The 14,611-nt window shown below is 51.1% G+C and overlaps 1 protein-coding gene across 5 annotated transcripts; it reads left to right on the forward strand.

The window, feature by feature from the left end:
- Positions 1-5,070: 5,070 nt before the first annotated feature.
- On the forward strand, positions 5,071-14,096 carry shisa9b (shisa family member 9b). 5 transcript variants are annotated; one of them, XM_029836842.1, is made up of 5 exons: positions 5,071-5,208; positions 8,237-8,973; positions 9,834-9,940; positions 11,822-11,962; positions 12,599-14,089. In XM_029836842.1, exons 2-5 carry the CDS (start codon positions 8,465-8,467, stop codon positions 12,976-12,978), a joined length of 1,137 nt encoding a protein of 378 aa, XP_029692702.1. In that variant the 5' UTR covers positions 5,071-5,208; positions 8,237-8,464; the 3' UTR covers positions 12,979-14,089. The 5 variants fall into 5 exon arrangements, with proteins under 5 accessions (XP_029692702.1, XP_029692703.1, XP_029692704.1 ...); XM_029836843.1 differs by lacking the exon at positions 5,071-5,208 and having other exon boundaries at positions 6,681-8,973; positions 12,602-14,090; XM_003964843.2 differs by lacking the exon at positions 5,071-5,208 and having other exon boundaries at positions 8,465-8,973; positions 12,599-14,094.
- Positions 14,097-14,611: the final 515 nt, after the last annotated feature.

The raw sequence follows: 14,611 nt of genomic DNA on the forward strand, positions 1-14,611 counted from the left end.
AACGTCTTTGAACATCAAAGCGGTCATTAGCATGATCATTCTGAGCATATTTCTGTCCACGCTAGTGCACAGCGCCATGGGTCAAAGCGAGTTTGGTGACGACCTTCGGTGCACTTTAAAAGCTCTGGGAGTAGCTCTGCAGAGCAAACGTAATCAGCCTCAGCTGCGCCGTGCGGCTCGACCCTTTCGGCGCTGGAAGGTGCTGCCTATAAAGATTCCTCGCGGATTCGCGGGGAAGATCTGGATGCAGATTGGACGTAGCTCTGAGCCAAGACGTCTGCCCGGAGCACGACTGATCCCACGTGTAGCAGCGGCGAAGACAGATGGTCCATACGTACGTATCAGGTGCAGATGACTGATAGCGCCGTTACGTAACACCCACGTGTCACAAAGTGGAGTTATTTATCAGGGGAGTGAAAAGTCTGGGCGGTTGCCACGGTATCGCCCGAGGCTTTAAACATTCCCTGTTACAGTTCAGAACCAAACACACGTTCTGATTGTTGCCCGTGAGTGCAGCAGCAGATGAGGGAACATTAAAGACGCCACCAGCTCGGGGGTGTCCAGCGATGGTGGGAACGCCGGGAATAAATCCCCAAAGACCCTCCGGGTTCCTTTGGGGATGTGCGACGCTCAGCCGTTAAACGGGCGGATCGGAAAAGATCACCAGAAAGCAGCTAATTACGTTACACCAAAGAGTAAATGTCTCAGCCGCTGGCAGGCGACCCGAGCCGGACTCTGATTACGTCTATGTCAACACGCGCGCGGCCAAATGTCGTTTTTATTTGCCCTTTCGGAGCAGCGACGTTGCCAAACACCATCGCAGACATTCCGTCCCGCATTTTTAACATGGGTACATAATGATGCTGCCAGTTTGTCCCGTTTCCTGACTGGTTGTCCAAGATTAACAACCGCGAGCAACCGCTTTTTCCATGACATCCGAAATCCGCACCCATGACGACGCACAATAAGCCAGATCAAAGCATCAAAAGGCCACACCTGAGGCGTGAGCGAGAGCGTGTTTTCCACATTGATGTTAGCGTAGCTTAGCGCGAAAAGCCCAGTTCCCAGGACGGCAGCGATAGTCGATGTTTAGCCGAACAGGAAACAGTTGAGGATTTAGTGAATTAAAAACGTTCCGAGCGAAGAGACGTAAAATAAAATATGCACCCGATTGTTTATCTCCCAGCAGCGGAGATAAAGTGGGAGAAGGACGAAGCTAAAAATAGCCGATTGTATAGCCAGAAAGAACAGCTGGACAAGTTGGAGGAAAACATGAGATTTTCCATGTGTGTCTGTACGTGCGCGCGTGTGTGTGCGTGTGTGTGTGTGTGTGCGTGTGTGTGTGTGTGAGAGAGCGACAAAGAAAAGCAAACGTTGCAGCAGAAGTGAGAGGCTGATGACTTCTTCACACTTCCCCTCTGACATTCCCACTTTTCAACAACCGTAACTTTCCCATACATCCAATTAACCCTGGAATGGCTGCTGCTCCAGGACATTCCCCCCCCCCACACACACACACACTCTGCCCTGTTGATGGGGGGTCAGCCGGGGCCCATCGCAGACAGAAATAACCGCCTGTTTGCTCACAGACGTGCGAAGAGTGATGGCGTCACTCCGGCGTTCCTGCAGGACACCGGTGTTGCTCTCCGGAAAGATGACGGACCCTGAAGCCCCCCCCCCCCCCCACCCTCACCCCCAAACCTGCCCCGTTTGTTTTCACAGGAGATTCCCTCCCTCGGCGGGCGCTGTGACCCTGGCGGTTGTGCTGACTCCGGAGGAAAGATTCCTCCCCCAGCACCTGGTTTCAGCATCTGTAAAGAGCAAAAGAAATAATAATAAAATAACAGTTATTAATTCAAACGGCTCCTGACGCCTTTGGCCCCGCGCAGCTTTTCCACGCCTGGGCGGAAAATAATTGACACGAAGCGCTCCGCACGGGCCCGAGTCCCTCTCAAATGGATAATGTTTCACGTGGCCGGCACCCCCCCCCCCCCCCCCCCCCCCCCCGCCGCCGCCCCCACCCCCTACTTTCTTTGTCAAGTCTGCTTCCTTCATTCGTCCACTCTCATCCCGCTTTACTTCCCAGCTTCCCTCTGGGAAACCAGTTGCCCCGATTACAGACGATTTCCTTCCTCCAGCCTTTGCAGTCACGCTTGGAATGGCTGCAGTATTTACTCGGGCCCGAAGCGGTAAACTGTGGATCCCACACCCACATGACATGTGCATCACGGGCCACGAAGGCCAAGGGTTCCTGGGAGAAGACATGGTTCTAATCCCGGCAGGAAAACAACAGGCGTTCTGGGGAAACTGGGCCAATCAGTCAAAGGTCCAAACAACCTGGAGGTTTTTTAGACTGAGTACACATGAGGACCTCCGATTGGCTTCCTAACTGAATTTAGCAGGCAAAATTATAGAGAGCCCCTCTGATTACCCCCTTCACTGTGGCTTTGGGCCCCCTGAACACCCCCTAAACTTTCCACCGAGCAGTCGGAATAATGTTGGGAGGCTGGATGAGTTTCACGTCCCCTTTTATTGGGTTCTAACATGAAGAATGAGTTGTTTTTCAGCGCCCCACCACCGCTGAAACTCACGCTGAAACACATTCACGTTTAAAATGTCACAAACCATCACGTTTACTCACCTGCAGGGGAGTAGGATCCAGACCTGTTGCAGGCCTCGGCCAGACGGGGGCGCTGTCCACCAATGTTTTTAGTGGTTTCCCCACATTTAAAGGACTTTATTGTGAGGATTTACAGCCGTACCCAGAAAATTTCTAATCATGCTTTAAATGTGAACTGAAACAAACTATATGTTAAATCTCTAAACTCTTGGGAGATCTCTAAAGTCCTTAAAACGGTCCAGAAATCCTGACGGTGCCTGGAAAATTCCATCGTACAGATTACACCCCCATCTAGTGAAATGAAAGAGTGCAGGCGTTTGCTTCTCTGCTACATTTCCTCGCATCCCCTCTGATTAAATATAGAAGCTCTGTAATATCTGAAAGTGTGATAATATTATCCCCGGAGGCGAATGCTGGATCCATCACGATCCCGCAGAACTTTATCAGAACTAAATTAGGTCTGCAGCCACCAGGGCCCAGACGTTTAACAGATATAAAAGACACATTTGATGGGGGAAGAACTTTAAATCTGAAAGTTATTCATTGCAAATCACGTTGGACACAAATCTGTTATTTTAACCTCTGATGGTAAACCGAACTGAAGTGAGCGATGCCGACAGATTACCCATGAGTCACAGCGAGCCGCATCCGACTCTGACTGTAAATGTCAGATAAATACGACAGCGTGTAATTTGTCTTCCATTTACATCTGTTAAAAATAGAGATGTCTCTGCACAGCAGCTCTGGTGTTTATCAGGCTTGTTCGAAGGATTCCTTTTTCAGACGCGTGGCCTCTTGTTTCATTCTGGAGGAAATAAAGGATTCCTCGGCACCAAATGGCTGCAGCGGAGCTCTGAAGCGGAGCGGAGGGACAGCTGAAGTGAGACACACGACTGTGGGGGAGACAAAGGCGGCAGCCGTCGTCCATCCTGGCTGCTCCTGACAAGAAACACAAGGACGATCTGTCAGGAAGAGAGACGCAGCCTCAACAAATGGAGCCGCTTCATCATGCTGTCACAACAGTGTCCTGAAGCGTGTTGTGATCAGGAGCAGCTGCATCATCAAGTCCAGTCCTCCCCGTAATGGAGGAAAGACAGTTTGGCCCTCCGACCCCCCCCCCCCCCCCGGAGGCCTGATCAGAGGCAGCAACGCCCCCGGGAGGATTCAGCATGGCCGTGGGTGTGTGTGTGTGTGTGTGTGTGTGTGTGTGTGCGTGTGTGTGTGTGTGTGTGTGTGTGCGTGTGTGTGTGTGAAAGGCAGATCAGCTCCAGGGAAGAGTGTGTGCTGAAAATAGGCCTGATCGAACAGAAGTGTTTCACGTTACACTGCTGAGCTGGAGCCCTCACTCAGGTCCCCTTCACTTCCGAGGTGTCCACGACACCAAGGTCATCTGAGGGCCTTAGTCCATCAGTAGAATCTTGTCTTACTCGTGCATTTAAAGAACAAAATGTGTTTTCAAATACAAGCATTCAAAAGGGATGTCGCGCAGAGCTCGGGCAGACGTCGTTATTCGTGTTAGCCACTAGAGGGCGCCAGTTGTCCCACCCTGTTGTGCGGCTATAAATATAAAAATCTTTATTTTCCTCTGAATTATTAATCATCTCTTTAGCAACGCTACACCAGCCCTCTGTTTTGATTTGTTTCAATCAGCAGCACCTTTTCAGTGAGAGCTGAAGGTAAACCAACGAGCCACAGCAGCGTAAACATGGCCAACGTGCTCGTCTCGGGAAGAACAGGCGGACATTTCAACTTTGTGCTGTTATCGAGTCATAAGTTTCTAGGATACGAGCCAGTTCTGGATATCTCTGCAGAGGCAGCTAAGCAGTTTCTCCCCTCCAAGCATCTAATGTAGCGAAGCAGCAAAAGCATTAGAGCCCCCCCACCACCACCACCCCATCCCAGACCCAGGGTATCTGGGTCTCTCGCACATAATGCATCGCCTCCGGCCAAGAACGTTTCACAAAGGCAAGGTGAACAGTCAATGACATCCGAAAATAGCCACCAAATGGACGAGATCTCCGGAGGAAAACCGCCGACGTTCATCTGCTCTGCGTTTCTGGCCTTTTCAGTGCATAAATGTGACTTTGGATCTTTAAAACAGCCACGCGTTTCAGTGCATTAACAAGAAAAGACGACACGCATGATGAACCCGCGCCTGACTGAGGGTTTGGTTTCGGTTTCTGGCTGCTTGTGTTTTCACTAAGTGTTTAAAATACCAGTAAAAGCGAGCGCGAGGAGTGAGATCTGCACCGTCAGACCAGCGTCCCTCCCAGAGGCCGGAATGCTCATTATGCCTGAAGCTCACCGGGTTAGAAGAAGTGAACCCTCGCTCCTCAGTAATGAGGGCCGGGCAGGCGGCCAGAGAGGCCTGCAGACGGACTGGGGGAAGCAGCATCCTCGGCGGGCTGCAGTCAGGCCCGGCTGCCTCCTCTCTGGCAGAGTCAGAGGTGAGGAGGGCGGGAAAGTGCTGAGGAGATGGGAAAAGTTCAGAATTCCTCCCTTTTAATGCAGCGGCGGCTAATTTGAACAAACCAGGGCGGGTCAGTCCGAACAATCAGCATCTGCTGCAAAGCCCTTTAAGATCAAAGGTATGTTTTAATTTAATTTCCATTTAATGAAGCGGGTCGTATGTATATTTAATTAGAAGCATTTGCTGTGATTCTCCCGGTGTGTGAAATCGGACGGCTTTTCTGCAGCTCCTTCTCACTGTTATTTTTAGAGGAAATCAGCCACTTGTGATTAGCTCCTGTTTTCTTAAAGGGACCTGACCAAACGAGGCCGAAACCGACGGCCATCAGCTGCCATCGGTGCAAACGCTTTGGATCTTCCTGGGCTCGGACTCGGGCTATTTTCGGCTGCAGGGGTCCGATTTTCTGAGAGATCACAGAGACAAACTCATCTTCATCATTACCCCCCCCTTTCCCTCCTCCCAGAAAAGAATGGGAATCATCCGAGCAAAAATTGACATTTCCTCTCGCATCGGCTCATCTGATCTCACTCCGCTTTGATCTGATGGTGGAAGACTCAGAACTGCGGCCTAATCCAGCTGCAGATTAGATTTAAAATGTGCCAAAAAACCCGGGGAGGGGGGGGGGGGGGGGGGGGGGGGGGGGGTGATTTAAGAATTAGGACGCTTTGACAGCGGCGACGGGGACGTGTGTGCATGTCGACGTGCATGTGCGGCTCACAGAGAGTAGCGTCAGGTCTCCGACGGTCATCCTGGCAGCTTTCCCCCGTTGCCATGACGACGCCTCTCCGCACTCCTCTGCCTCTCGAGTACGAACGCGCGCGAGGAGCGAAAATGACAGACAGACAGACACACAGGCGGACAGACAGACAGACAGACGGACGGACGGACGCCGCTCGCTGCCCCACTTTGACTACAAATGGCTTAAAGGCGTCTGAGACGTCGCACGCGCCGCCGCTTTTAGGCCGATTGTTCTCGAGCTATCTATAGTCGTGCAAAAGTGTGTCGCTCCGATCTAAACTTCACTGTCATCCCACATTAATGGAGCCGATCACGCGGATCTCGGGATTAAATGATTAACGCGCGCAAACCTACAGCTGGATTAAATAACTCAGTGTGTGCGTGCGTGTGTACGTGTGTGTGTGTGTGTGTGAACGGTAAGACTGTTAAATATATCATCTACACACGCACACACGTGCATCTTCGGGGCTGAGCGTTTTCTCGTCGTGGAGTTTAGAGGCGAAGGAATCAAGCTGGACATTTGGAAAACCAGTCTGAGAGAATCAGTTTTTCCAAAACGTGCCAGCTCGTCTCTCACTCACACACGCACGCACGCACGCGCGCGAGAGTGTTTCCTTACTGTCACCTTTGTGTGTGCGTGTGTTCCTCTCAGCAGATGAAATGAAACCGCAGTTGAAAGTGTGTAATCTCAACACACACACGCACACACACACACACACACACACCCACACACTCCTTCCAGCGTGTGTGACTTTGATCCGGCGGTACCAGCTGCGAGCTGAGGCCGCGACACTGGATCACCAGACAAAGGCGCGTCTGTGCGCGAGTGTCTGCTGCACGTTCACGCGCCGCATCTCTGTCACGGAGTGTTTTCCTCGAACTTCTTTCGACGAGATACAGGATGGCGATGCAGACTTAGAGGTGTTTTTGCTGGTCCCGGGACAGTGAAGGGGCCGCTGCGCGTCCTTGGTCACCATCGACAGGCGCCGATGCGACAATCAAACCTGTTCACGCAGCTGATTGTTGGTTCCGAAAAGGAAAAAAGGAGCACACACACGTGTATGAATATGCAGAACTACGCGGCTTTTGACGGCATTTGCAATGAGCGGACTGAGGCAGCTGGGTGACACCGGAGGCTAATGCTAACAGCACAGCCCCATTACTGAGACGGAGTCGCTTTCTAATTGCGGGTTATCTGGGGCTCCGCGTTTTCACGGGAAGCAGCAGAAAATGGACAAAGGGGAAAGAAAGCTGCTTGTTAGAAACCCCCGGAAGCTCCTAATGTGAAGCAGTAATGAAGCCCAGCTGCTTCCACCTGAAGCCGGATGTTGCAGAACAACAAATGTGAAAGCGCCAGCAACCCAAAGAGAAGCCGGACGTCCAAAAAACAACGACGCCACAGCGCGTTAGTTGGACTTGGCAACGATGGGATGTTTAAACCGTCTGAAGTCAGTCAGATCTCAGGATTTTTTTTTATTTTTTTTTTAAAACAATCAAATCAAACTTTCCAGCCTCCTTAGGGAGCGTGCAAACTATTTCTAGTTTCTTTAAAGATGCTCCCAAAACTCTCCTGACAGTCAGTTGTAAATAAAAGCAGCCTCATAAGATGATTCAGCATCAAAGAAAGAAAAGGCTGAGATTCCTCAGGCGGCCGCTAACGAGCCTCTGTTCGTTAATCATAATTTTAGATAAAACGGATCCTCTAAAAATAAACAGCGGGCGAGCTTTTCTCCGACGTGAGGCTGTCAGGTCGCCGTGTTTGTACCTGATCACTGAGGATGCCTGTTTGACACGTTGCATAAGCGTCTAATAATAATGTTATTACGTTTCAGACAAACTCGGATTATTGGAATGTTGCTGTGCGCAAAAGGAATCTAAATAAACCCAATTATCACACAAAACGCTGATGTGAGGAGTTTTTAAAGACGCCCCAAGAGTCTCAGTGGCCAGAACAGTTGGATCAAAGCATAATACTCGACTTGTGCTAATGTTAGCAAAATTGGTAGTGGCCCTCACAGAGAGGGGCAGAGATGGACTGATAAAAAATGTTATTAGATATGCCTGAAAGCGCTGAGGATCACGGTGAGGCCCTAAAAGCGAGATGAAGTCATAATTTACATCATTTTCATTAAACTGAAGAAAAATGTCTCAAAATCTGTGGTTTGAAGAGGCTCAGTGACCAAAAAAAGAAGTGAAAATCAGATTTACGTAGAGGTTTCTCAGAAATTAATGTTTAAAATAACATCATGACGCAATACGGTAGATACTTTACCGTATGTACATTAGAATATACGTGGAAATTGTCTCATTACAGTGTTAAAAAGTGGCAGAGAGGGAAGTAATTACAGCTAAATGCGCCTCCTCTCTCCCTCTCTCTCTCTCTCTGTCTCTCTCTCTCTCTCTCTGAGGTTTCTGACACCCCCAGCAGAACCGGGCAGGTGCGTCAACAACAGTCAGAACATTAGTGCCACAGCCTGTTTTCCTTTTCTTTCCCTCGGACAAAGAAGACCTGCTGCGCTTTTACGCATCGCAGTTGGAACGAGGCGCGTTTACGCATGGACGCGGCTCTGTCCGGAGGATGCGTCCGAATTCAAGGGAGCCTGTCGGAGCGTAAAAAGGGGTGAAAACAAGCAACGATGCGGGGGGCAGAGCTGCTACTCGGGTACTTTATGCTCAAAGTTCTGGTGTGTGATGCCGAGGGCGAGCCGGGTGAAGCAGCCGACGAATTAATGTTGGTGACCGAGTTTAACGACACGACCGAGGCGGACAGAGAGCCGACAGAGAGCCCGCGCACAGAGGACAAATGCCGCGGTTACTACGACGTGATGGGCCAGTGGGACCCGCCTTTCGTGTGCACGACGGGCAGCTACCTGTACTGCTGCGGGACGTGCGGCTTCAGGTTCTGCTGCGCGTTCAAAAGCTCCCGGCTGGACCAGACCACCTGTAAGAATTACGACACGCCGCCGTGGTTGATGACTGGGAGACCCCCGCCCAAAGTGGAAGTGTCACTGGACGCCGCCAAGGATAAAACCAACATGATCGTGTATGTCATCTGCGGAGTGGTGGCCATTATGGCCCTGATAGGAATCTTCACCAAGCTGGGTTTGGAGAAGACGCACCGGCCGCAGCGGGAAAACACGTCACGGTAGGAGACCCACAACTCTCTTTCAGCTGTTCAACACAGTTCTCTCTGATTTTTAACCCGAGTGGATCCGTAAAAACGTGCCCAGCGTGCGCGGGTGTGGTGCGCGAGTGCGCAAAGACGAATGCAACAAGTGAATGTGTGGAGAGCTGCAGAATTTTAAACTTTAAAAAATGATAATTCTATAACCGGGTCAACATCTTGATCTGGTATTTACTCATGAAACAGAAAACACACACACACACACACAGACACACACAGACACACACACAGACACACACACAGTCTGATCTAGCAGCCTTTCTCCCACCCATCAATTACAGCGCATCGCCTCTGATGTAAATGGTTTCTGTCAGCTGTTCTTTGTTGACAGGCCAGATTTACGCTGACATGCTGTTAAGCTACACGTTTCCAGTCGGGTTTTAAGCACTTAATAGATGCAACTGTGAAATGTGATTGACAGCAGAGCTCTGCCTGCCATGGGCTCGGTACCCATGTCAGCGTCTGTGGGTTCAGTCTCAGTTCTTTTAGCTTCAGTCCCCAAAACGCCTGAGAAGAGAGCTCTACACCTGCGTGGCACAGGTATTCCTCAGGGTACCGTGCCCGGGCTCTTCCTTTTTACCCTTTACACTATGAACCATCACCTCCAAAAGTGATGGCAGGTGTCCCCTAAACTCATCATCATCATCATCATTGATTTAAACACATAAAGAGCTGATTGCTCTTGAAAGGAAGTGATGGAACACTTGCACAGGAATTAGGGTTGTTTCTGCTCTTGCTAACTTTTGTAATCAACAAAAACGAAGAGACAGACGCTCCTCTCCTCTCTAACGCTGTTACGCCTCTCCTCTCCACCCTTGCAGAGCCCTGGCACACGTCATCCGCCACCCTGCCTCCGACCACATGGACGACATCGGCCTCGGTCAGCACTACGAGAACATACACACCCGAGTGACAGTGAAAAGTCTCCGTGAGTACCGCCCGCCACCATCAAAACACAACTCCCCACAAACCCACGGTCCTTTCTTGGCCAGCCGGGGTCTCACATTATTCCACGCACTTATTCAGGAACGCCGATGCTGACACGCTCCCACAAAGATGTATAAAAAAGCTAACCTGATCACCGTGCTAACCCCCAACACACTCACACACCTCTCCCTGGTAGCTGGATAATTATGCAAATGACGGGCCATAAAAGAAAAGCTTTCACCGGCAGGAGAGCCTTTCACTGTTACATTCATCACCCGGACAACGGCGTTTTTTAAAGAGTAATTGCTGCCGACGCCGATTAAGTCAGCTGTCGTGCGGTTTGCACCGCGGCGACAAATGCCAGCGAATGCTTCAAAAAGTTCAAATATTCTAAGAAAAGCGCCACGTGTAAAATAAAAACAACACACCCCCTGCTGGCTGCTGATGGGCACAGATCCAATGAGTCTCCAAATCCGTTTATTCGCCGTCCGGTTTGACCAAAACCGCCTGGAAGCTCCGGTCAGATCAGGACAGGCAGCCTGGACGGACGATCCTTCCAGATGTTTGGTTGCTGGCTGGTTCGGAGGCAACGTCCAAGTCAGGAGTCCCGTTTTTGTTGCAAAACCACGTGCTTGTGTCCTCTGCTCGTCCTCTCCGGCTGGACAGATGTTCTCACATTCCAGAGGGAGCCCCGTTTCTTCAGAGAGAGCAACAATCTGTCGGGCTGGACGCTCCGCAGGCAGCCGCCTAGATGGAAACACAAAGCAAAGCATTTCAGTAGCATCGGGAAAAGGACCCTGAGACTTCCGGAGGCCGTAACCTCCCCCCCCCCCCCGGAGATGTTAGACAGGTCTAATCATTGAGCCTCTAAATGGTGACTGTCTGTCTGTCTGTCTGTCTGTCTGTCTGTCTGAGCAACCTTCTCCTTGTCCCGTTCCTTTCAGGTCGTATAGCTCCGAAAATACTCCCTTAAATCTTTGATGAGTTCCGGGGGGGGGGTGGGGGGGTGGGGGGGGGGGGTGTCTGGAGTGGAAACTTGCTTGTTTCCCCAAACAAGCGCTGAGCCTTTAACCTCACAAGCGTGCGACTCTGTACCAGCGGCGGGCACCGGCGCCACCAGCACGCCGCAGATCTGATCGTGTGATGCCGGAGCGTCGATACTTTCTGGAATTCCGGATTAATTAGAACAGTTAGAAAGTTTCCAGCTTGACCAGTTGGGAATAAGAGCCTATTAGCCTATTTCCTGTATTAATCATCTGTTTTACTGGACACGTTTTAAGTCCGTAAACTTTAAATTATGAAGTATAAAACTGAGGGATGTTCTGTGAAGAAGTCTAGAAGTTAGGTTTAAACTGGACGGATGCGCACGTGTAAAAAAAAGAGAGAGATCTACATCGTGCACAAATGGTCCCCTCCTATAGGTACAAAGCTGCATTGATCTCCTCCGTCTAAACGAGGAGGCGCCGCGAACATCTGCTTGTTCTGTGGTGCCAGCAGGCGGGAGGCCAGACTGTTTGCTGTGCACCCGTTAATTTAGCAGATGTCTACTGTGGGATTAGAACAGAACCGTCACGGCTCCCCAGCTGGGTCTGGAGGAGAAACACTGAGGGGAAAGTGGTCGCGTCTCCACGTCAGGCCGTCAAGCCCATTTAACCAAAGCCCGGATTGAAAGCAACACTTCCACCCAGGGCGGTCGCACAATCGCTCGCTCTCCTTTTCTATTTAAGCTCATGACTTTTGTCGCCATGGTAGCACGAAGCCCTGCATGCAGGTTTCCTTATATAAAGCCTAACGTTTAGCATCTGAGATCAGGAGAGGCTTAATAAGACTCACGACTGCTAACTCATCATTTCTTAGTACCTACTTGCGGTTCCTCTCCCAGATATGGACCACATGAACAACATGGCGCAGGCGTCCGCCCTGGTCACGCAGCCGTATCCGGACGTGGGGCAGCTGACCAGCCCGTACGAGCAACAGCAGCCCGTCAAGGACCTCAGCCAGTACACCACGCTCAAGGCTGTGGGTGAGGACACCTCTCCCGTGCGTCCACACAGTGAAAAAGATGCTCGCCCCTGTCCTCCTTCGCCAGAGAACTCAATGTTTCTAAAAGACAAAACGAATATATTTACGTGCCAGTTTCTCAAACACCATCTGAGGAAAATCACAACAAGTACCAAAATAGTCCCAGTCTGCAAGATCACGCCAGTGAAATTCTGCCGAGCGCTAAAATAAACACGGAAACGTCTCATCTGTATTTGTGAAATTGCGTTCTGGATGATTCTCTGAGCAATAAAAATAAGTGCAAGAATGCACCGAATAACCAGTGTTTTGCACTGACGGTGTCAAACCGGTTAACGTGCATGAACGTCTGAGCCTCTCTGGCAGCTAATCGGCTGGAGTGCAGCTGAATAAACTGATAATTAGAGAAAATAAAAATAGAGCAAAGCTTAGCTAATGAGACTGGGGACAGGGGACAATCAGGAGCTTTTAAAGCCCAACTGATTCAGGGCGCAGAGAAGAGATGCGGCTCATATTTGACCTTTGACCTGCATTCACTCTGGAGGCAGACATAGTCTGATTTGAAGTATGAGCACTGGTCCATGTGGAGGACAGGGTGCTAACGAGAGGCCTGCAATCACCATGTTTATCTGTTTGCTAGCAGAGAAAGCTAACGAGGGCTTCTACGGCAACCGGCGGCAGGTGATGGAGATGGCGACCAAGGGGAGCCTTCCCATGGAAGCGCTGGATATGGAGCCGGAGCCCAGTAACCCCTACAGCCCCCCCAGGCAGCTGAAGCAGAACGGACACAGGTATAAGAGCCACAGGAGCCACAGCTCTCAGTCGCTGTGCTACAGCGCCGCCGCCACCGCCACCAGCCCGGCGGCGCCGTGGCCCTGGGAGAGCCAGGAGGCGGCGGGCCTCCGACAGAGCTGCATCCCCAAAAGACTCTGCATCGTGGAGAAGGAGGTACGCTCCACGCGCTACGTGCCCCCGCAGCCCTACTTCGTCACCAACAGCAAGACGGAGGTGACGGTATGAGGAGGCCTGGGGACGGCGGCGGCGGCGGCGGCGACAGGGGGATGCTCAGCAGCATTCACCTAATCAGTTAAAGCACATAACTCACTGAGGCTGTGGATTATAACATCCGGCGGCCATTTTGTACATTTTCAAAAGCGCGAGCTGTGGCGGGTTTGTGGCGGGTGTCAGACCCAGGACTCCGCCCACCGAAGGCTTCATGTACTTCCCGAGCCGGTTCGCCCGCAGCCGCGTTGCCATTAGTACCAGCATGTGTGTGTGAATATCATCAATAGTCAAGGATTGAAGTTATGCCACCAAATATCAGATTCAATAAAAATCAAACACCTGCCCCGTCTGTGCTGGTTGGAGGCTCCCGGGGACGCGCTGGCTGTCAGGTTGCGCGTAAAAAAAAAAATGTATTGATTGAAATAAACGATTATGGGGATTGGATGGGGTCGACCCCTGTGAGGACGTAGACCCTCTCCTGGTGTTAAAGGCCGTTCTCGGAGGTCCATTTGGTGGGACAGCAGCTTTTCTGACGCGGTTTAATGGGCGAGTTTCCGCCCCCTCTGAAGAGGAGCCACCTGTGGCCTCAGAGCAGCCGTCTGGACCTGTTTACAGAACTTCGGCTCCAACGAGCCTCATTTTAGTCAGAGAGAGAAGAAATGACGCCAGGAGACATTTCGGTTAATTAGCAAATGATGTCTCCGACCGCGAGGGTGAGTCCCTCCGGAGATGGAACAGCACAATAACCCAGTTCAGTCAGACGGAGAGATGCCTCGGTGTCCCAGGGCGCGCGTGTGTGTGTGTGTCTGTGTGTGTGTGTGTGTGTGTGTGGTGGTGGTGGGTGGGGAAGGGGTCTCATAGTAAATTTTTCATGAGAGAATTGCATCATTTGTTGGCCGTGAAAATCCACGGGGAGGAACAAACAAACAAACAAACAAATGCACCGGCGGGAAAAATAAGGCGTTAATTCAGGGGTCGTCCTCAGAGAGCAGGTGGTGTCTGTCTGTCTGTCTGTCCTTCAGCTCCAGTTTGGGCTGAAATACACTGATGTTGACTTCAACACTGGTCTCCATGGCGATAATAATGTTTTTTAGTGTGTGTGTGTGTGTGTGTGTGGGGGGGGGGGGTGGTAGAGTTGTCCGTATTTTATGGTGTGATCTGCTGTAACGTTGGATTGTTTGCTCTGGTGGGGGGGCAGATGCTGGTCTGGAATGCTGCTCACGCTCCGTATTCACTCTGCTTGTAGAGGACGGATATCTCACATCATTGTGCTGCGGCACAATCAGGCGCTGAAGCTCCGAGAGCTTCTGAAGGGTGAGATTAGGAGCTCAGTGAGGAGCTCCTGCACCCGGCAGCAGCGGTGGTTCCAGGCTGAAGGAGCCTGATGACTCTCACAGGATTACCACGGCGACCTCTCACTTTTGGAAAGTTTGGAGGGATCATTTGTTCCTTACAAAGGGAGATAAGAGCACACGGCTCCATGACACCATCAGTTCTGAGGACGCTGATGTTCCCTCAAACACCTGCTGGAACATCTCGCCTTCATTTTCTCTCCTTGAATATCAGAGCTAGACTGAAGTAGATCCAGCAGAACCTCTGAAACAGCCACAGGTTCATCAAAATCATCAAGTTTGATTGAGTTTAAGAG

This window comes from Takifugu rubripes, chromosome 5, assembly GCF_901000725.2.
Source record: "Takifugu rubripes chromosome 5, fTakRub1.2, whole genome shotgun sequence".
Taxonomy (NCBI): domain Eukaryota; kingdom Metazoa; phylum Chordata; class Actinopteri; order Tetraodontiformes; family Tetraodontidae; genus Takifugu; species Takifugu rubripes.

What these genes read in the sequence shown, in the direction of transcription:
- shisa9b (XM_029836842.1), top strand. Translation starts at nt 8,465, where the DNA reads ATGCGGGGGGCAGAGCTGCTACTCGGGTACTTTATGCTCAAAGTTCTG. An exon ending in CAGCGGGAAAACACGTCACG is followed by an intron (nt 8,974 to 9,833) that starts GTAGGAGACCCA and finishes CCACCCTTGCAG; the next exon opens with AGCCCTGGCACACGTCATCC. An exon ending in AGTGACAGTGAAAAGTCTCC is followed by an intron (nt 9,941 to 11,821) that starts GTGAGTACCGCC and finishes TTCCTCTCCCAG; the next exon opens with ATATGGACCACATGAACAAC.